This window comes from Melospiza georgiana, chromosome 26, assembly GCF_028018845.1.
Source record: "Melospiza georgiana isolate bMelGeo1 chromosome 26, bMelGeo1.pri, whole genome shotgun sequence".
Taxonomy (NCBI): domain Eukaryota; kingdom Metazoa; phylum Chordata; class Aves; order Passeriformes; family Passerellidae; genus Melospiza; species Melospiza georgiana.
The window spans coordinates 3,215,008-3,239,628 of record NC_080455.1 but is presented as its reverse complement, the minus strand read 5'-3'; the positions used below and the strand labels follow the sequence as shown (position 1 = coordinate 3,239,628).

The 24,621-nt window shown below is 48.0% G+C and overlaps 1 protein-coding gene across 4 annotated transcripts in view; it reads right to left on the bottom strand.

Moving 5' to 3' along the window:
• Positions 1–24,621, bottom strand: part of DOT1L (DOT1 like histone lysine methyltransferase) — a 93,455-nt gene extending 68,834 nt beyond the window's left edge. For all 4 annotated transcript variants that reach the window (XR_009115583.1, XM_058040669.1, XM_058040667.1 and 1 more), the window contains exons 1-4: positions 24,523–24,621; positions 6,245–6,288; positions 3,788–3,862; positions 1,185–1,248 (exon numbers count right to left, since the gene is read on the bottom strand). Coding sequence is in view for 3 of the 4 variants with exons in the window: in XM_058040669.1 (XP_057896652.1) it covers positions 1,185–1,248; positions 3,788–3,862; positions 6,245–6,288; positions 24,523–24,603 (264 nt within the window). In the remaining variant the exon portion in view is untranslated. The remainder of the gene's footprint in view (positions 1–1,184; positions 1,249–3,787; positions 3,863–6,244; positions 6,289–24,522) is intronic.

Below are 24,621 nucleotides of genomic sequence, written 5' to 3'. Positions count from 1 at the left end.
TCACGCTAAGCAGAAAAGTTGTTAAGTTTTAAAAATGTCTGCATCTCCCCTTGATAAAAACAAACCAAAAAAGGGCAATTCCAGTACCCCTCCTAAACTTTCCTGTGAAATTCAAATGGGAAGGAAAAAATTAAACTCATCAAGTTTGCCAGTTCAGATAGCAACTGCAAATGCTGAATCGCTGCTAATATTCAGCTATTAACCAACACAGACATGAAGGTGCCTGAATCCGAATAAGGACAAGTTTTTAAGGCTCAAAATATTTAAGAAAATCCCAGAAAAAAAGGCTGCTGCAATAATATTGCATATTTCGAGTAATTCCCACAAACACAGCAGAGAAAAAAAATCCACCTATGCTTTCAAGTTAAGCAGAATAGTAACATTATTCATTGTTCAGGTTTTGCTTCCTCCAGTTCAACCTTTTTGAGGGGTAAGAGAACCAAAAAGCTCATTAAATTGGCCTGAAAAGAGATTACATTCTACTTCAGCCAGTGATCCCACAGGCCAGAGCAGCTGAACTGTGGCAAGGAAATTCCTAAGCCATGGATCACTTCCACAACACACAGGAGAGTTCATATGGATTATTTAAGTACCCATAAGTCACAGATTTCCCTGTGCTAAAGTCAATCTATATGAGAAATCCCTGTGTTAAATGTAGATGAACCTTTCCTTCCTCCTAAAGATATGTCAGCTGTTTCCAAGTGCCAAAATAACAGTGCCAGAAATGCACAACGAAGAGGAGAATTTGGGAACAAAAAGTGGCGTTTAATTCCCTTTCTTTCTGTAGGAATATCCTTCCAATACTAACTCATTGACTGCCCGGGTGTGATCAAGAAAATACGTTTAATATCAAGCTCAAGCGCCCCAAAAACTGGAAGTTCCAGGCTGTTCCTGGAGCATCACATTTCTCACACCTCAATTAACAGGTAATTTCACAGGTGATAAATGGGAATTTAAAGAGATGCAAAAACCAATTGGCAATGTAAAGCACAACACTGAATAGAGTTGGGGTGGGTGTAAAGGTTTGTTAAATCCTTTTTTCTTTGCTGTCCCCACTGAACTGATGTTGGACTGAGTAATGATGCAGAACTGAGGCAGTCACAGCTTTCTGCTGCTGTTCACTACCTGAATTCAAAGGTGGCACACAAAAACCATGGCAGGTTTTAGCCAAATTCAATACTCACCAACTGGTGGATGCTGTCAATGGCTCGGTTGTACTTGTCACACAGTCTCTGCATGCTCTCAAAGCTGGGGGGAGAACACAGGGGCAGCTCAAAACAGGCAGGTTTGAAGGTGAAATTTTGTGCTTTTCCATCCTCTTGGCTAGTAGCTATTTAGGGTTTGCTTTCCTCAGGATATGTAATTACATACATAGATTTAAGTCTTTGTTTCCTTTAAATAAAATCCCCATTAGACCCGGAGTACATGACAAATAATATTAGTTCCTTTATTTTCAGTCATACTTTGAGTACAGCCCTTTTTCCTGGTAAACTTCTGTATTCTCAGAACCTCTTCTCCATATTTTCAGCTGCACAGAAATTTAAGAGCTGTGTACATTTTCCTCCTTTTTGCTGTCATCTCTCCACAATAATCAGTCCTGAGACAAGCAGATGCTTTTCCAGAAATTCACCCTGGGACTGAAAATGCATTCAGAGCCAGCACAGAGCCTAAAGCATCACCCATCAGGGATTGCTCCATGGGCTGCCTGGGATTATGGTCAGCCCAGCAGATGCCCTAATGACACAAACTGAGAGGATTAAATCAATTCATCTCAGGCCAGGAAAGAAAATATATTCCTGGGGACATCAACGGCTGTGTAACCAGACCCACAGAGCAGAGCAAAAACAACACAAGAAGTTACAGCAAGGAGTGACATCATTAACCATGGGCATTCCCAAAGCTGGCAAGGGGACATCAAAAGGGACACTTGAGATCTTGTCTTGATCCTCAGGGTCACTACACAGGCCAGGACACCTCTCCCAGGAGCTCTCCCAGCTGCCTGTGCTTGTTTCCATGCTGGAAAAAGGAAGAGGCTGCAATGGGGTTTGTCTGCATTTCCATAGCCTGCTGCTGCTTCTCCTTCACATCCCTGCCTCAGCCCATCTGCCGCCAGGGGTTTTTCCAACAAATTTTCTTCAAAGGAAGAAAAAAGACTGAAATCTTTACCAGAATTCCAGTCCATTCACTTTCTTGAAAAGATGCAGGAAGATAGTGGGGGGGTGACTTTGGGGAACAGAAAGGTTTTCCTTTTATTCAGCATTGCTGCCAACCACACTGATGGTCCCCAGTGAAACACACCCAGTGAGGATGCCAGAACCACAAAAATACAGTGATGCAGCTGCTGTGAGTAATCCACAAATCCAAATTAATGGATTTTAATGGGATGCTTGACCTTGATTACTCCTTTTGCATTTTCCAGGAGGAAGGCAGAGACTAACAAGTCTTTCAACGAAACCATGAAAATTGAGAGAAAAGGGAGAAACACCTTAAGTAGATCATGACAGAAGTATCTGGTGATGGGGGGGTTTAGGTTGGGAAAGGTTCTTTCCCCGAGGCTGCTGGGCACTGCCCAGGCTCCCCAGGGAATGGTGCCAGGGCTGCCAGAGCTCCAGGAGCTCCCAGGGGTGCTCAGGGTGGGATTTCTGGGGTGTCTGTGCAGGGACAGGGCTCCACTGATCATCCTTGTGGGATCCAGCTCAGGCTATTTTGGGATTCTGCTCACACTAACGCAGTTTCATCAGTAAACTTTCTTCTAACAGTTTAATCATTCTGTGCACTTGGATAAATTCAGTCTTTCCCATGAAGGCAACCAGGGAGGTTTTTGTAAACTGCAGCTTGAGCATCCTCCCTTTTCCCAGTGTCAGTGGAGCCAAATCCATGCACAGAACCTCAGAAGTCTCCACAGACACAGCACAGCTCAGGATCTGCCTCTCCCAGAAGGGGAATATCCCATAATTAATTCTGAACTCCATGGAGCTGAGGCACCTCAGAACCCCTCCAGCTGCCCACAACACTCCTGGAAATTTCATCTTTGAATTCAGCCCCCAACCAGCAGGAAAGAGAGGGAGGGGAATGTGCAGCTCCCTCTGCCACCCAGAGAACAGGAGATTCTTCTGCTGAGAACAGGAATTCCTGGTTACTACAGGAGCAGGAATCATTGAAATTCCCATGCTGGCCATACTCCCTGGGAATTTCAGTTTTTAATTCAGCCCCCAACCAGCAGGAAGGGAAGGAGAGGAAGGTGCAGCTCCCACTGACACTCAGCTCTGCCATGGCCTGCTGAGAATGGGAATTCCTGGTTTCTGCAGGAGCAGGAACCATTGAAATTCCCACTCGGGCCTTGGCCTTGCTCCCTGGGAATTTCACTTTTTAATTCAGCCCTCAACCAGAAGGAAAGGGAGGGAGGGAGGGGAAGGTGCAGCTCCCTCTGCCACCCAGCTCTGCCTTGGCCTGCTGAGAACAGGAATTCCTGGTTACTACAGGAGCAGGAACCACTGAGATTCCCAACCTGGCCCTGCTCCAAGGGTGCAGATACCAATCATTGTTTCACAGTGAGTAATTCAATGTACAGCAGAGCTGCACTGGAGCTCGTGGAGTTTCCAATTATGTCCTTAATCCAACTGCCTTTGCCAATGTTGCTGTTACACATTTCCTACCAAAATAACTCCAGCAGAGCCTGAAGCCAGTTCTGAGAGAAAACTTCAGTTGGTAGTGTCTAAGAATAACCAGTTACACACTGGTTCACTACACCCTCAACTCCTGCTGGGAACAAAAACATTCCTCTCACCTTTTTGTATCATAGTCAATTAAAACATAGTTTTCCATGGCAAGCTTGAGATCTGGGATTTCTTCACAGACCCACCTAAAAGGAGAGAAGAAATAATGAATAGAGGTATTGCCAATTAGGTGTAATAAGGTTATTTGTCTCAATTTGGAGTGCTTTGCATGAAGAGGACACTGCAGCAGCCCTGGGAGCTCACAGGAATTCAGGAATAAGGCAGACACCATGGGAAACTGCAACAGTTCACATTTGTACTGAATAAACAGCAAGATGCCTGTAGACACTGGCAGGAGCATAAAGCTTCAAAATGAGGTGATAAATGTATTCCACGTGTCTAAAAATACTCAAAGTCATGGCTGATGTTAATCTAACAGAAAATGCAGAAGTGCAGCATTTCCAAAGAATTCTGATGCTGCAGGGAGCTTTGACAAGGCAGAATGTGGAGAAGACATTTCCCACAGCAGCCCAAAAACCTTTCACCAACCACTCAGTGCCAGGATGTTCCCTGGGGAGTGACTAAACTGCTCTCACACCTTACACACCCAACCAAACCAGGATTTTAGAAGTTATTTTGCTAAAAGACCCCTTTGATACTCTGAATTAACAGAGCCCTGTGTGTTGTGGCCAGCAGAAAGGGGCAGCACATTCCCACTTGCAGTGCATCCAACAATGGCAGCTCACAGGAGAGAGCTTCACTTGTGCAATGGAGGAAGATTAATTCCCTTCAAAAGCAATTTAAAAGCCACAGAAGCTTTGCACACAAATTTCCTCCACAAATATCAAACTGGAAAGCACTGTCAGCATCAGAAAAACCCACATCACAGGATGAATTCCAATAGGAATCACAGAATTTCTTCCTCATGAACTTTGCTCCATTCTTCACTATTAAAAAGGTGAATAAAAACTGAAGATCCAACAGTTCTGTTCCTTCTGGCTGATTCACACATGGTTAATAACTAATAACTACACAAGCCAGTGAAAACCTGAACTTGGACATGCATGGCTGGCCATTTTCTGGTATTTCACATCTCCCCAAAAAGCACCAGGGCTCAGAGGGGTGGCTGGAGTGGTTGGTGCTTCTTAAATCCCAGGAACAGGCAGTCAGCAGCTGGATCCTTGTGTCCAGGAATATTCCATTATTCCACTGCCTGATGAGATAAAGAGATATTGGGATATTCCCTGCACTCTCTCACCAACACTTTCACAACACTGTGGGCACTTTGCACAAGGCAAAGACAGCACTTGTGACACAAAATTCACTCCAGAAAACAGTTGTGAAACATCACCTGACCCAACTGCTTCCTAAGACAGCTTCCCTTTGCCTCCATCCAGCACAGAAAGCACCAACCACTGCAGCCACCCCCTGTGAGCCCCTTGGAAAGGGGCCCAAAAATGATGCCACAAAACCCCAAGGATCTTATCCCCACCAGTCCAAGCAAACTGGCAGCACCATGGCAGCGCTTTGTAGATAGAAAAAGAAACTCCTTTAGGAGAAAATGTTCAGCTCCAGCCTCATTCCACATCCTCTGCCCCCAGACCATGGGAAATGCTGATTTCATGTGAGTGATGTGGGCACTGTGAGGCATGTGAGTGATGGTATCAAGCACTTTTCTCTCTCACACTCACACTGGCAGCACACAAGGCTCACTGCTACCTTTGCCTTTGCCATCTGTGACCAGATTTTGAGCTCAGGTGGTTCTGCAGGTAAAACAGCTCCTCCCTCAGCTGTATCTGCACCACCCAAGCACTAAACCCTGCTGCAGACACAGCCCTGAGCTGAGCCAAGGGCAGCCTGTGAGGATCCACAACAGTTAACAAGAGCAGCTTTGTAATGGGGATAACTCATCCTCATCCCTCAGGTGGTTGGGGAATTCGTGTAGCATTTATTAAAAGTTGTTCTTTGGCAAGTCCCCTCCTAATCCTGCTGAAATAACAGCAAGTCACGTCCTGAGAGCCTGTGTTGGGAAATCCTCTGACTTCCTGCTCCTCTCAGTTGTCTTTCACCTTTATCCTCCCATTTTCCCCACGCTGTTCCAACTCTATCAGCAGGATTAGGAGCAATGCTACAGGGAGATCATTGCCAAACAACCCCAATGCTGCAGGATCACAGCAACAGGGGAAACAGAGAGGGTGGGCAGAGGCAAGATCAGCACATAACACATCAAGCCAAGGATGTTCCCTTAACCTTGTCTGTCCACAGCTCAAATACCAACTGCCACAAGTACTAAACTGAGCACCACCACTCATTTTGAACTCTGTTCACAACAGAACGGAATATGGCAAGACAAAACAAAAATCTTTTTGGTAGGGAGCTCTGTATTGCAGCAAATTTAGCTTAGAAAAATAACTCAGAGGTGCTAAATGGCAACTGCTGCCCTCCTGTGTGTCCTGAGCCCAGCCATCCCCTCCCAGAGCTGCAGTGAGCACAGGAAGGGTCCCAGGCAGGCTGCAGCCAGCACTTACCGAATTGTCTCAATGATTTCATGAGCAGCATCGTGGTGTTTGTCCTGAAATTAAACAGAGAAAAAAGACACATCAGGTGCTATTTGTCAGGAGTTTACAGAAATTAACAACACATTGTTTTTTAGGATACAGGTGTCAAGCATACAGGGAAAGGAGTGTTTGAATTCCACCCGTTAAAGACACCAAAATGAGCCCTCTAAGGAAAAATAAGGTTTAGGGAAATATATTTCTCAACTGTCTCTGAACTGCCATTCTACCCATTTCTCTGTCATTCCCTGCAGTCAGGACTGTGTGGCTGGGGATTGTGGGACTGAAGCCTTTGGGATTGTTGGGATGCAGCAGGTACTTCCCTGCAAGCTCCCAATGAGCAGCTGATTCCCCTGGCCCAGCATCTGGCACAGGCTCCCAGCTCCAGATGGGCAGTGAGATTCTTGCACAGGGAATGGCTTTCCAAAATAAAGCAGCCAATAAACAGTGGGAGCAGATGTCAGTGCAGGAAAAACAGCCTCAGAGCACACAGAAAAAGGCCTGGATGTGCAGCCCTGCTCATGAGCTGAAAGCCAAAACACACCAAACCCTGAGCAGCACACATCCACAGCAGGGTGAGACACTGAGGTTTGCTGATTTCATTTGGGAGTTTATTCAGGAGCAACAGAAGCACAAATTATTACAAATTCATGCTAAGAAAGAGCTCTTGGAGCTGCATTTATATGCAGCATTGTACAAAAAAAGTTCTATTTTAGGGAAGCCACAGGAGTTCCTCATACACATTGATGGATCCAGCCTTGGTTACCAGAGTCCATCTGCACCAAGCTGGGGTTATATTTAGACATTTGTTTCTGCAAGTGGCTTTGACCTTTTAATTAAGAGTCTTGTATCTACAGCCCTTCCAGAAATACAAGTGCAAAGGCTCCTTCAAATCATTTCCCTTGCTTTGTGCTGCAGAAATGTCATTTCTGTAGTTACCAGGGGAAATTCTGTAGCAAAGGGCAGAGACAGGTAACAAAGCAGAGGACTGGGGGCAGGGGAAGGAAAGAAGAAAACCACTGATGGTTGATAACAGCAAATGGTTGGATTATCTCATTTTCAAGACATGGAAGGACATGATCTGAGTCAAATTGAAGCATTTTCCATCATTATCTCAGCTTTCCTATTTTCAGGAGGAAACACATTTCCCCTTGTATAACCTCTCCATGCACTTGGGATCAGCCAGGCCTGCAGAAGTTCTCATTCCAATAAATTTGTACACAACCCTTTTTAATGCCTAGTTAAAAATCTCAGGACAATTAGGCAAGAATTTCTGAGCTCTGCCATCCTTCCAGTGCCTTAAAGGGGCTCAGAAACAGAAGGGAGAGGAAATTTTAAAAGGGGAGTTAGGGACAGGACACAGGGAATGGCTCCCACTGCCAGAGGGAGGGATGGATGGGATATTGGGCAGGAATTGGGTGGGCAGGCCCTGGCACAGGGTGCTCAGAGTAACCTGGATCAGGGGTGTCACTCTGTGACTGCCCCTGGATCCCAGGCAGTGCCCAAGGCCAGGTTGAATGCGTCTTGAAACATCCTGGGATGGTGGAAAATGGAATTAAATTATATTTAAGGTGCCTTCCGACCCAAACCAGTTTGGGATTCTCTGCTAAAGCTATGAGAGAATATTATTCCACCAGGAAAAAACCTCTTCTTTTCAGATGAAGTTAACCCCAAATCTAGAAGTCACAAGGAAGGCTAAGCCAAGAAAACCAAATTATTCCAGTTACAACACGGAGAAGGAAAATCAGCCAACAACAGTAGCCAGGACATTTGGGATGGATCACACAGAGCCTGAGCATTGCCCTGGGCACATTTAACAACCTGCTGCTGCCACAGCAGCACCAAACAGCACAGAACAGATTTGGGGCTGGGACAGTCCAAACCCTACAGAAAACAGCAGCATCCATAACCCAGTCTTCCAGGAATGTCAGGTAATTCCTCTGATAAATGTTGGCCTAGAAACCAGGGAAACAATCAAACTAAAACCTGCTCCTGCCTCTCAGTGCAGTGCACAAATAAAAGAGAATGTGTTCTCTCCTCTTTTCTCTGTGCACTGAAAGGAGGGGACAAGGAGGGAGGAGAACTTCTCTTTCTTCTCATTTCTTATCTGCCAAGTGTAAGAATAACCCAGGACAGCAGCTCATCCATAAACATCTCCCAGAAATGTTCATGTTTCACTCTGTGCAGAATTATCCCAGCAGAGCCCCCCTGGCTGATCCAGCTCTCTCAGTGAACTCCCAGTGTTCCTGAAGGGTCATAATTTGCTTTATCAACACAAGCACATTGACCAGAAAAGTGAATTCAGGCTTATTCTGGCAGAACCATTTCCTGGGAGGAAGTTCTGGGGTTGGACACTTGCAGTGAGAGCAGAGCACATGAGAGACCCCTGCTCCTACAGATCTTCATGAAAATATCCCTCTAAGTGACTAAAATTGTCTAAATAACAGACTCTTTTGTCTTGGGTTAAAAACTTTAAAAAATCAATCTAAGAAATAATAAATTACAATTCACATCTACAACTACAGATCAGCCAATCTAAGTGACTTTGCACAACCCCACATGGAAACTCCAGGCAGAAGGGGCCTTTGAGTTTAGTTTGTGACATTATCTGGGAATAAAGAAAGCCAAACCAGTTCCCCATCTACTGCTGCTGAACTCCCCATGCTGAAACACTTCCCAAGTTTACTTCACTCTCTAACAGACTTTGGCTGAGCAGAGAAGCTCCCAAGGTCTCAAGCAAGTCTTGCAAAAGAATTAAATTATTTTTTTTTATAAATCCAGTAGGATCTCCTACATTTCTTCAAAGCAGAGCTGGCTGTGGAAAATTGATGGAAGGGGGAAAGATATCTGAAAGGAATACAGAGTAGCTTCTCTTTTCTTAGAGAAACTTCCAGCCCCATTTCATTATTATGGCTGTTTGATTTAATCAGAAAGGACATTGAACAGCAACAGGCATCACATCTGTGTGCAGGCAAGTGGATATGGCACTGGCAGGGAATCTGAGGCAACCAAAAGGCAAATGGAATAGAAACTGTTGGATTATGCTCTTTTCTGACTCACAGATGAGACAGCTGAGGTGTTTTAAGAACTTTTATTCTATTTCTAGTCTCATGTCAAAGGTGAGACAATACAGATGTTATAATTCACACCTTCACAATTGGAAACAAACTATTTCCTAATTATAATACATGATAAACATTTCTTGACTTATCAGTTTTTGTCACAGCGTGATGTAAACTGGTGATGTAAATTGGCCACAAAGCCAATCTAAAATTATCTCTTGTGGGTCCTACTACAGTGCATCTTTCACAGTTCTATTTCTCTAAAGTATCTAATCTTATTTGTAAGGCCATCCTTTGAAACTTATTTCTAGTTCCATTTCTCTCTCAGCAATGTCTCTCCTATTCCATGGCATTTCTAAGTTTAAATACAAATACATCCTATATAAACCTTCTATCAAACTTTAAAAGTTCTCTACAAATCCATTTCCCACAGAAACCTCCCCCAGATCCTGCCCCTGCTCCATCAGCAGCCCAAGTAGGTAGGAGGGAAAGGAAAGGGGAAAAGGAAAGGGGAAAAGGAAAGGGGAAAAGGAAAGGGGAAAAGGAAAGGGGAAAAGGAAAGGGGAAAAGGAAAGGGGAAAAGGAAAGGGGAAAAGGAAAGGGGAAAAGGAAAGGGGAAAAGGAAAGGGGAAAAGGAAAGGGGAAAAGGAAAGGGGAAAAGGAAAGGGGAAAAGGAAAGGGGAAAAGGAAAGGGGAAAAGGAAAGGGGAAAAGGAAAGGGGAAAAGGAAAGGGGAAAAGGAAAGGGGAAAAGGAAAGGGGAAAAGGAAAGGGGAAAAGGAAAGGGGAAAAGGAAGGGGGAAAAGGAAGGGGGAAAAAGGAAGGGGGGAAAAAGGAAGGGGGAAAAGGAAGGGGGAAAAGGAAGGGGGAAAAGGAAAGGGGAAAAAGGAAAGGGGAAAAAGGAAAGGGGAAAAAGGAAAGGGGAAAAAGGAAAGGGGAAAAAGGAAAGGGGAAAAAGGAAAGGGGAAAAAGGAAAGGGGAAAAAGGAAAGGGGAAAAAGGAAAGGGGAAAAAGGAAAGGGGAAAAAGGAAGGGGAAAAAGGAAGGGGAAAAAGGAAGGGGGAAAAGGAAAGGGGAAAAGGAAAGGGGAAAAGGAAAGGAAAAAGGAAGGGAAAAAGGAAGGGAAAAAGGAAAGGGAAAAAGGGAAAAAGGAAAGGGAAAAAGGAAGGAGAAAAGGAAGGGAAACAGGAAGGGAAACAGGAAGGATGGTGACTCCTGCTCTGCTGATCAACCTCACCCTGCTCAGCCAACAGCCCCCCCTGCACCCCAAAGGTGCCCTGAAGCTTCTCCCCTTCAGCCAGGGCTCTGATTTTGTGGTTTTGGGCTCAGTTCAGAGGGTTTCTATTCTTTTCCCCAGCTGCAGTGCCCATGAGTCAGGTTGCAGGCAGGTTGTGCTCGTGTGTCACGCTGGACTCTTGACACCCACAGGGCTTTGGCAGTGGAAGCTGCTGGGGAAGAGCCTCCCACACACTCCATCAGGGCTGGAATCCCGTGTGCAGGAGCCTTTTGGCCCAGGCTCAAGCAGCCTCTGTGCTCTGCTCCCAGTCACGAGATGAGATGATGCCAGCACGGTGCTCCCTGTCACAAAGAGCAGCTCCATTCACCCTCCTCCTGCTCCAGGCTCCCCTCCCTCCTCCCTGCACACTACGTGCTGCTCCTGCCCTCTGTGTACTTTCCAATGTTCCTGTACTTATGTTGTCTGAGAGGCCCTTGGAATCTTCTGAGCCACATAAATGGAAGCTTTTCACAACCAACCTTATCTCTTTAATGTGGAAAGTATTTAAAGTAAAGAGTTGCAGTCTGAAGTAATTATTGAGACTGCCCAAAGCTCTTCACAACAAGATTTAAACAAACCAAACTTAAACACACACTGAGTTATTGCAGCCAACTCTCTCCAGCTGAACTTTTCAGAGTTCTGGTCTTCAACCTAAACACTGAATTTTAAATTGAAACGTGAGTTCCCAGAGAAAGTTCAATAGTTTTTGCCAAGATATTTCATTGGAAAAAATAACAGAAAGAAAGCAGACACTTTGTCAAAAGTCATGTCAAAGAGCATCCAACATTTTCTATGGAAAAGTGGAGCAGTTTCAGCCAGCAGGACTGAACAGCTTCACCCTTCTGTTTCTTACAACAGGTTTCTCCAACCACACATTCCTACAACTCTGAGTACAGAATTCGGAGCCAGGAACAGCCCCAGAGCTGGAACTGAGCACAGCAGAGTCCCAGCACACAGAGCTCCTGTCCCACACACACACACAGAGCTGGGTTCTCCTGTCCCACACACACACTCAGCTGGGTTCTCCTGTCCCTCACACACACAGAGCTCCTGTCCCACACACACACAGCTGGGTTCTCCTGTCCCTCACACACACACAGCTGGGTTCTCCTGTCCCACACACAGAGCTGGGTTCTCCTGTCCCACACACACACACAGCTGGGTTCTCCTGTCCCACACACACACACACAGCTGGGTTCTCCTGTCCCTCACACACACAGCTGGGTTCTCCTGTCCCTCACACACACAGAGCTGGGTTCTCCTGTCCCTCACACACACAGCTGGGTTCTCCTGTCCCATACACACAGAGCTGGGTTCTCCTGTCCCTCACACACAGAGCTGGGTTCTCCTGTCCCTCACACACACACAGCTGGGTTCTCCTGTCCCATACACACAGAGCTCCTGTCCCACACACACACACAGCTGGGTTCTCCTGTCCCACACACACACACAGTTGGGTTCTCCTGTCCCATACACACAGCTGGGTTCTCCTGTCCCACACAAACACACAGGGCTGGGTTCTCCTGTCCCTCACACACAGAGCTCCTGTCCCACACAAACACAGCTGGGTTCTCCTGTCCCTCACACACACAGCTGGGTTCTCCTGTCCCACACACACACAGCTGGGTTCTCCTGTCCCACACACACACAGCTGGGTTCTCCTGTCCCTCACACACACAGCTGGGTTCTCCTGTCCCACACACACACACAGAGCTGGGTTCTCCTGTCCCACACACAGAGCTGGGTTCTCCTGTCCCTCACACACACAGCTGGGTTCTCCTGTCCCACACACACACACAGCTGGGTTCTCCTGTCCCACACACACACACAGAGCTGGGTTCTCCTGTCCCTCACACACACAGCTGGGTTCTCCTGTCCCACACACACACAGAGCTGGGTTCTCCTGTCCCTCACACACACAGCTGTGTTCTCCTACAGACACCAACTCCTGTCACCCTTCAGGCCATGGAGTTTGGACCACAGAGAAATTTTTAAGAGTTCAATCTTTCCCTTCACCTTCTCATAAAAAACATCTTTTGTATCCTGCAGATAGGAGAAGCCCTAATGTGTCATTTGAAAGCCAAATAAGACAGTGTCCCAAGTCTCTTTCCAAATATGTAGATTGAAGCAATCATTATCCTTTTCTATAATCACATTCTTTGCTTGTGAAATAAAATTTTAAAATCACCAATATGACCAGAACTTAGCGTGCTGGGCACTGCCCAGGCTCCCAGGGAATGGTGCCAAGGCTGCCAGAGCTCCAGGAGTGTTTGGGATGCTCAGGGTGGGGTTTTTGGGGTGGCTGTGCAGGGACAGGGGCTGGATCAATGATCCCTGAGGGTCCCTTCCAGCTCAGGATACTCAGCAGTACTCACAGCTCTTCCTTGGCCACCAGGGTGAGAAAACCAAAGCAGCCCAAATAATACCCCAATAATAACCCCAAGAGATCACAGTGTGCATGCCGTGATCAGCACCAGCCACAGCTCAGTAATCTGTGCAAAACTTTCTTCCACAAAGCACCAAATTCCTACTAAAAGCAGGCAAATCAGACATTTCTACTGAACACTCTTCAAGGGCAAGGTAAGGTACAAATTAGAGTTGGCAACATTTTTGCCACAAGTTGGCTGTTGGAACAGTTTGTAACTGCCCCCCTGTAATTCCCCTACACTCCTCCTCCAGGTGTGGCTGCTTTGGTTACATCAAATCTTCAAACTAACATCCCTTAAGATACTTAAATGGCAATATTTTGAGTTAATTCTGTGTTCCAGAACCATATCCCAGACTCCTGGGTGTGTTTGGACAGAACAGTTAACCCCCAGTGCAACAATCCATAGTCTAAAGTGAATCTATAACCTAAAGCAACAGTTTTAAATGTTCTGGTTTCCATCCTCAAACACCAAGAATTTGTTCAGTTAAATTGGGCAGCCTGCACTGCCTGGAGGCACAAATCACCACCCCAGTGCCCTTCCAGATTTACATCTTTTTTTATTTGAGTTTTTCTTATGAAACTGTGCTTAGCCTTGGGGTAAGCCTGAATTGGGGCTTGAGGGTGAACATCATATTTGTCTGAATTTTATTTCCCCACATGCCAAGCTGCACCTCACCCAGGTTGGACAGGGCTTGGAGCAGCCTGGGATAGTGGAAGGTGTCACTACCCATGGCATGGGTGGCACTGGATGAGTTTAAGGTCCCTTCCAACCCAAACCTGGGATTCCATGATTTTCTGAAAGAGGAATCTTTGTGAGATCTGATCATCTACACAGCACAGGTAGTGAAAAGGTAGCCCAAAAAGCCTGCAGACCTGAGCAGCAAACAAATGGTTTGAAAACATGGATCAGTTCTTGTAAAAAACAAAATACAGCTCAGACCCTTTCAATCTTGCACTCTCCCAGCACCACACACAGACTTTTATGAGCCCTTATCTCCTCTTCATAGGCAGGAACATTTCTGGGCACTGCTTTGGCTGCCCAGACTAAACTGTCCCACAGCAAAGCAACCCTTGTCCTTTCAGAGCCAGATCTGGCTCACCAGACCGTGCTTCCTCCCCTAAAAACAGGCCAGGTGACCAAAGCAGCTCTTCAGAAATGTGAAAAGCAGCTGTGGTCAAGCAGGGGCAGAGCAGGCAGGACAGATCTCCCACAGCTTTCCCCTGCCCACCAGATGTGTGAAAACCAAAGCTGAAACAAGGCAGTTACAAATAATTCAATGTGTACCTTTTAATGACCTGCCTGGATACACTTCCAGCCCTCCAATGTAACAGCAGCTCCTCCCAAATCCTGGCCACTGACCCCACTCGTGGATTAACAGAAGTCACAGGGATTTGCCAAATTCTGATCTCCACATGACCCATTTAACTTGCAAAACAAAAGAGGTCAGTGCCACCAGCCCCTGGGTTTAAAGAACAGCTTGGTTGCCTGCAGTGGCAGCTCTCTCTCCCCAGGCAGCAGTCCATAAATCCAAAGCAGAGGATGTTACAGCTGCAGACAAGATGGTGAGCAGAGATCAAAAAGATGGATTAGGAAAAGCCAATCAATCTTGCAGAAGGCTGGTGGGACAAGTGCCTCTTTCAAGCCCCTTGCTTCCCTCCATCTGGTGAGGATGATAAGGGTTTCTCTGGACACCAGCAAAGGCAACCAGAGCCACTGCAGCTTTTCTGGGAGCCAGGAAAGATCCAGCACTCTGCACAGCACACGGATGCCCTCACAAACCTGGGATTTCAGCCTGTCACCAGTTTGTGTTCCTCCTCCCACAGGGTTTAATTTCACTTAACCCCCCTAGAGAGACCCCTCAGCACATCCCCCTGCCCAGGGCAGCTCCATGGCCCACACACCTGAACACAAGAGGGTCACAAGAGTCTGAAAAGCCAAAGCAGTTCCAGCCCTGCAGCAGCCAGGAGCTGCTCAAGGAGGGAGGATCTCAGGCTCCATGTCCTGCCAGCTCTGCCTTCCAGCACTTTGCATTTTCAGGTGTTTGCCTTGTGCTCAAATGCCAGGAAGGGAAAGGGGAAAGGGGAAAGGGGAAAGGGGAAAGGGGAAAGGGGAAAGGGGAAAGGGGAAAGGGGAAAGGGGAAAGGGGAAAGGGGAAAGGGGAAAGGGGAAAGGGGAAAGGGGAAAGGGGAAAGGGGAAAGGGGAAAGGGGAAAGGGGAAAGGGGAAAGGGGAAAGGGGAAAGGGGAAAGGGGAAAGGAAGGCCTGCTCCATGCAGTATTCCATATTGGATAGCAGGACTTGGTTGAATGTTACCAGATTTTACCCCAAATCAAGATTGTGCCATTTTAGCTCCCATAGCAACAACCATAGCAGTTTTTCTTACCAAGAGAGACAAGGATCAGTCTCCTCTGAACCACCCAATTACTGTCATTCCCTTAATCAAGAAAGCACAGGGACATTCACAAGAATACATTTTTATTAGAATGTATAAAAAGAGATCTCCTGCAGAGAACACCTTGTAACCATATTTTCCTCCCAGTTCCAGGGAAGGAAGAGCTCCCAAGACTGCATTTGGAAGCCCATCTCCCACACAGCAGGAGGCAGACAAGCCTGAGGTAGTTTCTAGGTTACTGTCACACAAAACCAACTGGAAAACATCGTGGTCACCATGGCCTCCTTAATGGCTACATAAGGACATTTAAATAAAAAAGAAAAGGTTGCTCCAAGGTCCAAAATAAACTAACAAAGGAAACAGGCATTGAGAAAGAAGATCCAAACTGCTCTGGATAATCATTTAGCATGGTTGCACCAGGGACTGCACTTTCACTGCTGCTGCTCCAAGCACAGAAGCAGCTCTGCCTCTGCACACAGCAATCCCAACTGTTGCTACGGACACTGCACAGATGCAGGAGGGAATGGTTCCCCTGGTACTGCAGGAGGGGCTGGCTCAATCCATTAACATGCAATCAGCCTGCAGGAGTGGTGGAGGCACACAGGACAGCCACAGCAGGATGAGCCAGACAAAAGAAGCAATTCCACTAGGCAGAAAGGCAGTTTAAAATAATGTTTATGTTAGAATATATAACATAAACAGAATACATGGGGGAATGCAGAGATTCTGGTAAATCAGCATTCACTGCTGAGTCCCACTGCCCTCCCAGGTGGGATTCAGGCAGTGGCACACCCTGCCCACACCAGGGCAGCTGCAGGCAGGGGGCAGAGGCTGTGGTGAGCCCGTGTGAACCCAGCACTGTTTGTCTGGGACTGCTGGGCTTTCACTCCCTGGGGCAGAGGAGGCAGCCCTGCCACCCTTTCACAGCCATTCAACCCCACCCAGCCACCTGCCCTGCCACCACTTCCCCAAAAGTCACCTCTCGCTCTGTCCCTGTGCTCTCACACAGCAAAGGCAGGGGAGGCCTGAACTAAAACCAAACCTTGGTGGGGTTTTGGCTCAGTTCCCTTTCCACCACTGCTCCAAGGGTGAGAGCAGCTCAGCACAAGGGAACAGAGATGACAAGAGTCACTTTTACCTGCAGGTGTCCCAGCCACAAAAAAGCTGCACCAGCAGGGAAATACCCCACCCCTGCAGCACAGAGAGCTCAAGGCACCTCTGATCATCCCCACTGCCACAAACAACCCTGCACGCTGAACCCAGGGGAAGGAATCAACACACAGCCCCAAAATTGCTGGTGCTGGAAGCAGCCACCATCTCCTTCTCAAGCCCAGGGTCTTCCCACAGCCTCGGTGGGAGCTGGGAGGAAGCTCCTGGCACAGCCTGAGCCCCATCTCCTGCAGGGAAAACTGGTGAGACAACAGCTTAAATAACCACTTTATATTCTGTAAAGATAACTCAGGCTTGGACAGCTCAGAAATTCTGTTCCTACTTAACACACATAAATATTCCACAGAACAGAAATTAGCAGGAAAATTTTGTGCTCTTTTTGAAGCTCACTGGGCATGGAGTTTTGGTACCAAAAATATATATATATATATCTATACACACCCATATATATTATGGGTTTTCCTTTTTAAGCTTCAACTTGTGGAGCAGAGCAGTGATCCAGTAGAGGTTCTGAACAGCAAACATCAACTTCCAGCCACCAACAATTTCCACAAGTTTTTGCTTTAGACTTATAAATGACCCTGCAATATTACAATACATTCTTCACAGATTGCAGAATTTCACATGAGTGTTTGCTGTAATGAGCAGGGGTGGAAGCCAAGATCCACAAAGACTCCAAACCCAGCTCCAGGGGTCAGAGGCCACCCTGAGCCAGCACCTGATCTCCCAGGTCTTGTGGGATGTGGGAACCAGCCCAGTGAGAATCCCACTGAGGAATGAATGAGAAGCCTCAAAAGCTCACACTTGTTAGAATTTTACAATTGTCAAATATTAATATTGCTGAGCTCCAAAAAGTAAATGACACATTAATGACAAAACCTCAGGAAACTGGCCTTCACAGGACACAGAAAATAACAAGCACTATTAAAACTCATTCATTTTTACTAAGAAATTTATATCAGAACTTTCTGTAGGATTGGTTCAGAAAAGTTTTCCAATGTTTCATTTATCTGTCTGCAGTAGTTCCTTAGACTGTTCATCCAACACTACCAAGTCCATTCAGTGTAAATGTTTAGAAAACTCTCATTCACTCGTGAAATGAACCAAAACAAAATACTCTGAACAGGAACTTTTTCGTTATTCACTGATCTGCTCCTATCTATGAAACCATCATTTCCTGCTGTAAAATACACTCACCCTTTTCCTATGCTCTAAAAATAGTCCCTGCTTGATTCAATAGCTCTAGCAGCATGTGGCCAACTTTCCTATTCAGTTTTATTTCTTGTTCCTCTTCAGAGTTAGTTTTGTCTTTAATAATTACCATGAAAGTAAATATGTTCACAATTCCCAACATGAACTTTTCCTCCCTCTGTGGATCCTTCTGTTAGGAAGGAGAAAGCAATTGAAGCAAAAATACGTTGAGACAATTTATGGTTATCAATATGTGATAAAAGCCACAAAAAAATCACCCCACCTCTGGTCCTTGTGTTGATCTTTACAGTGCAAAACTTTAATCAGACAGTTAAAGGTTAACTCAAAGCAGGAAGGAAAAAAAGCAAATCAATGAGAAAGGGGGAAAAGAAAGAAGGAAGAGTACAAAAGTAGACATATGGATGTCTGGGGAGAAGGGTGATTAAATCCCCCATAAATCTCACATACCAAGAGGTAAGATGTTTTGCCTAAATTCCCAGAGGCAACACAACTCAGTCCCGTATCTGAGCCCTGAAAGGATAATCATCTCCATATATAATAAGGCTGCCACGAAGGACAAGAGCTGGAGCTGCACGTGGGGGCATGGATTTCCCTTGGCACACTGAAAGCTTTCACTGTTGTGTCCAACTGGAGCTGATGGGTGAATTTTTAGGTAGATAAATCTGAATTGCCTGGGCTGGAACTTTGGCCTGGACAGGAACATTAATCCTCACTCATCTGCTGATGAATGAAAGGGGGAAAACAAGCAATCCTGGACAGCTACTCTGCCTTTCAACAGTTGCCTTTCAGATGCACCAGTTATATAAAAAAATAAATACTAGTGTGCTCTTTAAGATGCAAGACAAGAGACCAACTTTCACTTTTCAAACTGGGCAAAAAAAAATGTCTGTTAACTGAACTCATGATTTATCTTGTATCCAGTGGGTCAGGGCTTGGAACAAAGGAGTTGGAGAACTGAACAAGCACCGATTGTCACTCAGGGCAAGTTCTGCTTCAAAGGGTGAAGCCCAGAAGGAAAGTGCTCTTCTGTGCTGCCCACGTGCTGCACAATTAACGCTGCAGGGCTCTTGTGAACCCCAGGAGCACATCCCTGAGTCCCTCTGGCACTGGGGAAAAGGGCAGGGAAATGATGTAACAGTGCCAGCTGTGTGAGGTGCTGGGCAGCACAGGAGCCCGAGTGCTTCTGAAATGACTGAGTCAATATTTCAATATTTCCCAGCTTCACGCTGCGTGCTCTCCCCACTCCAGGTGTTTTTACAACTGGGGAGGGCAGACAGAGAGAGAGAGAGGTGCTGAGAAATCGGAACTGCGCTCAATGTTCAAACCTTTCCTTCCCCAGACAAGCTTGTTCTGAGTGATTACTCATCCCCACAAGCATTTCCCAACAAGCTGAAGCAACAGGGAAACCCCCCCCCCCCCCGGACTGTGCCGAATTTCTGGGCCATTACTCAGGGGGTGAGGAGGTTTTTGCCTGGCAAAGGCAGAGCAACAGTTTCCTCCTGTGCCTCCTCTGTAGGGCCGGCTGCCCCGGGCAGAGCCTGACTCACATTTCACAGAGCAGGGCGGGGGACCGCCTCTGAATTCACTGCTACATTTTTTTTCCAGCGATCCTGTTCCCAGAGCTACCCCACAGGCACCAACACTCCCAACCCACAGGGAGGATCAGTGGGGCTTCACCTTCCCCCTCCAGCTCAGGCTGCTGCCAGAGGAAAGCAAGGAGCACGTGTAAAATGTGTTTTCCATCAGCTCATCCCACTGCAGGGCGGTGGGGTGTGGAATAAGGAGCCCACGGGAGGGGTCTGTGGCAGAGGGAAGGATGCACAGGACCACCCTCAGCAGCAGGGCAGCTCCAACCCCAAGGGAACAATTCAGCTCCTTCCCAAAATCACCTACAGCACCATCCTATGGCACTGCCACACCTGCCTCCATGGCTGGGAAGTCAAAGGCAGGCAGCACAGAAACTCTTCCCAGGAAAGCTGAGTGAAACGCACAAAAAAAGAGGATTAAATTCTCGGACAAGGTTTGTTATTCATCTCCACCGTTGAGCTTTAATTTCAAAGGTGACAATCCCCTCTGGGCTGTGATTTTCATTAACACTCCCCGCCCTTGAGGTCTCCCAGCACAGCACATTCCTTTGGTGACAGAATGGTATCAGCTGGATAAGGAAAAAATATAAATAACCAAAACCCACACCCTGCACCCTCCCACCTGTATAAAATCTAGTAGTAAGAAGCTTGCATCCCATTACTGCCAGTAGCAGCCACACAAACACCTCCAGGTGCAGGGTGATGCTCTGACAACACTCAATTAGAAAATGAGAATTTTCTTGCCATCACAGCTGAGTGGAAAGTCAGCAGTAACAATGAGGAACACAAACAAATAAATTAATTATTCAAGCCAGACTTCTCATCACAGGCGCTGATTTGGAGGTTTAAGCTCCAGCAGCTCAGGGCAGAGGCACCTCACCCTGGTAATATTGGTAATATGTGCACAGTGGCACAACCAGGACTGTCCATTCCTGGGGGACAGAGTCAAAGGCTGGAAGAAGGGAATAAAATTGGTAGATAAAAAAAAAAATTGGTATTACCATATGGTAACTAGGGCAGAAGATAAATTCTTGGCTGTGAGGGTGGTGAGGCCCTGGCAGAGGGTGCCCAGAGCAGCTGTGGCTTCCCCATCCCTGGAAGTGTCCAAGGCCAGCTTGGAACAACCTGGGACAGTGGAAGGGGTGGAACAAGATGGGCTTTAAGGTCCCATCCCAGCCAAAGCATTCCATGATCCTGTGATCCCATACCCAGAGCACAACCCTACTGGGATTCCCAGGTGCTGCCACAGCTCAGCCCCCACAAATCCCACAGGGAGAGGGGAACACAACCCACAACAACCTGATGCACATGGACACTTGTAGGGCCTTCCAAGGGAATGGCACCCAGCAGGGATCACAGCACAACAGGCACATGGCTCATTCTGGACCTGGAAGGGACTGGCAGCCTATTGAACACAGCAGGCAGCAGGGCCAGGACAGGGTGCCACAAGAGCCCTGCACAGCCCTCAGCACCTGCCTGTGCCTCCTGTGCCCAGTGGCACTGAGCACTGCCAACCCGCAGTGCAGGCCCTAAGGAGAGCAAAATGAATGAAGCACAGTGTCCTTCCTCTCTCTGACACGCTGCAAACAGGCTTTTCCACATTCACCAACTCTCTGCTGCAATAGGGTGCAGCCCAGCAAACGTCGATTTTGGTGACAATTATCAGCTTCAGCAGCTCTGAACCTCCTGTTGCTCAGCTCCCTGTGCAAGCAATCCCTCCCTGGTGCCACAGATTTATCAGCAGAACCCTGCCAGACCAGGCTGTAGAGCTGATCCACCCCACAACACCCCCACCCCTTTCTCCTCCTGCACACACAGCAGCCTGCCATTCTACACAGGAACTTGTCAGGAGTTCAAAGTACAACCTGAGACACCTCACAGAGCAGGCAGGCCTTACTGTGGTATAAAATGAAAAATCTTCACTTTATACTGTGGTATAAAACGAAAAAATCTCCAATTTAAACCTGATTCATATTCAAATTAAACAATAGTAGAAGTCAGAGACAAGAATGAACCATTTCAGGAAAAATTCTCAGGGGAAACAACTAAATATCTGCAAGTCTTAAAACTACACAAGGGGACTTCACTCCTTAAACCCTTCAGATGTAAATGTGAGTACCAAGATATGCTTAGCAACACTTGAAGTGTGACTGAAAATGCCAGTAGCCTATTTAAGACCAGTTAGATCCATTAACTCTGGTCTCTCACCCAAATACTTCCTTTATCCAGGCCTGTATCTTTCGTAGTGCCAAAATTAAAATTTTAACACCATATCCCTGGGTCTCTTGTCAACCTGGCACCAGCAAAAAGTGGGGCAGGTACGTGGGAGCCGAGGAGTTAACCAGCCCACAAAAGAGTACACTCACTTCAGCTCTGATTAAGCGGGGCAGTCACAAAAACAGAGGTCAACATCAGAAAATATTTTGTGAGTCATGAGGAGAGATTACTCACCATGCACTATTCAACTTACTCATCGCAGTGTGGCACGGCCAGCACGGCTCACCACGGCTTCATTAGGGCACCGTGGCCTTTCCTTTGAGGCGGCGGAAGGCGGGGGAAGGAGCCGCACTTTCAGTTTTGTGTGGGAGCCAGTGGGAGGCTGGAGCTGCACCACCGCCGCCGCTCTCTCTCCTCCCACGGCCCTAATTAGACTCGCAGGGAAATACATGTTTCACATCAGCCTCCCCGGCTCTTTTAGCATCCCAACAAGCGCCGGGTTGTCAGCCGGGCTATTATCCGGGCTCAGCAGTCTGGAGAGACCCCACTTTTCCTATTATACAGCAGCCCAGCAATAAAGAGACGCGGTATTAACGCAGGCGTCCATTAATGGGAGAGACCAGCCTTCAACGCAGCAACACTGACGCCGCTAATTTAAGATGTAGTAAGGGCATAAAAATAGCCAAGTTACTCAAGGCAGGGTTACATCACACCGCGGAGCCCGGGCACGCAGCAGGTTCACACTACGGAGCCTCGGATGTTGGGAAAGATGACTCCGCACCACTGCTGCTGCTCTCACCAAAAATAACCTGAGTTTCCCGTTCCCTTTCCCTCGGAAAAACACATCGCGCAGAGTACAACAGGAAGCAACCAGAACGCTGCTAAATAAAACTCCTTGAATCAGCATGGTGTGTTTTTTTTTTTTTATTTTTATTTTCCCTCCTCTCGGCTATCCCACCTTGCTTCCTCGGCAGCACGGGCGGTGAAACTAAGAAATGTTCTGCTTACGTCAAAGCGAGCCGGGCTCTGCCGGCAGCTCGGGGCCGCGCCAGCGCGGGGAAAGCGCGGCTGCCGTTCAGCAGAGCACGATGTCAGCAGGCCAAGCGCTGCCACGAGCACGGGGATCTGTTTGCAGAGCCCCCAGGGCTCAGCCGGAGCAGGGGAGTGCGTGTGTGCGAGCACGCCTCGGCCGCAGCGCTCCGCTCCGCTCGCTGCCCGGCTCCCGGAGGAACATCCACTCAGGAATGGCTCTGGAAAGGCTGGCAGCGCCGAGCGGACGGGTTAAGGGCAGGATGTTTGGGGTTTGTGGTATTTCGCAGTACATAGGGGGTGACAGCCCCCTCGCCCCCGCCCACCACCACCACCACTACCATCCGCATTTCTGATTAACTGCGAAAAAATTCTATTTATTCTGCCATCCTCAAAACCAGCTGCTCAAGTTTCCCCAAATCAACTAAATCCTTATTTCCCATGCTGCAAAACACACGTTTCACCCCTAAAATAAAGGGCAGGGGGGTCGGTATTTCGGTTTTTAACCCCGTAGTAATCTCTGTGAACAGACATAAAACCATCCCTCCCTCCCAGAACAATCCCTATCCCGCGTAATCTTTAACCTCCGCTTCACACAACCCGCTCGGAGAGGGGAGGGGGGGGACACGAGTTAATATTTGGCGAGGAAAACCGAAGCTGGTCATCGCTTGTACTTTCAGTTTCTGACAATTTGAGCGGAGCGCGCGCCCGCCAACACTGACAGAGCTGCCCAAACAGGAAAGGCTGCGCTTAACCAGTGTGTGTGTGCTGGGAGACACGCCGGGAACAGCACTGCATGGAGGATGTTTTGGAAAAGCAGCACGGCCACAGCGGCAGCCCCCGAAAGGCAGGCGGCAGATAGGAGCAGGCAGCCGTCTGCCCCTGCCACGAGCGATATATCCCTAATCGCTCACACACAAGCGGCGATTGCCAAAAGCGAGCAACAACATCAGCAGTATCAGCTGCCCCAGCCTGTGCGTCCCAGCGTGTTCTCGCCGGGAAACGGCTCACGTACAACAGCACAGCCTGGAACGCAGGGATAATCAACAGTGCCTGCGCCAAGTAAACATATAGAGAGACCTTATGCCTTTGCAAACTGTGCTCCGAGGGGCTACGCGCAGTTAGGGAGAGAAATTGCTCAAGGGTTGATAGGAAGCCTACACACATCCAAAAATACCCTCCCCGGAGCCTTTCGCCTCTCGTGGGATTGTCACTAATTTGAACATGGACATTGTTATCAAGGTCACACATCGCTCGTCCGGGCTCGGGAGAAAGTCAGGCAAGTTAGGGGAAAACGCCGCGCGGTAGCTAAGCAAGGACAAGTGACATTTTATTTGGAAGCACGAGGACTGCGGCTGGCTCGAATTCTACTCGGGATAAATAAAAGGGGAGCTCCAAGGGCACGGCTGGAGGGGAACTGGCGGCAGCCCCAGACCCACAAGCGCCGCTGGCCGCTGTTTATTCCCCCTCTGCGGCTGGTCCTGGGGTCCCCACGACCACCCGAGACCATCCATAATTTAAGCGCTATTCCCCCATCCAGAATCCCTGGATTCCACCCCGCTCGCAGCAGCACCGGTTATTAACCAGCTACACGAGCCCAGCGCGAGGAAAACACGAAAACTTTTCATTAACCAGTCCTCCTCCTCCCCGCCCTTCGGTTTAGTCAACCAATTATAAAATGAAATTGGGGATTTGACTTCCAGGCGAGCAGCGGCGGCACCCGGGGCCGGGGCTGCGGGAGGGTTCCCTCACGGGGGGCGATCATCCCGACGGATCCCGGGAAGGGCCGGCGCTGAGGGATCGCCCGGCGGCTGCCAGGGCCGGGGCAGGGCCGGGGGCGCTGACAGGGCGCGGGGCAGGTGTGGGGCCGGGCCATACTCACGTAGACGGGCAGCGGCCAGGGGTACACGGCGGGCTCGGCTCCCACGGGCGACTTCAGCCGCAGCTCCAGCCTCTCGCCCATGTCGGCAGCCGGAGGACG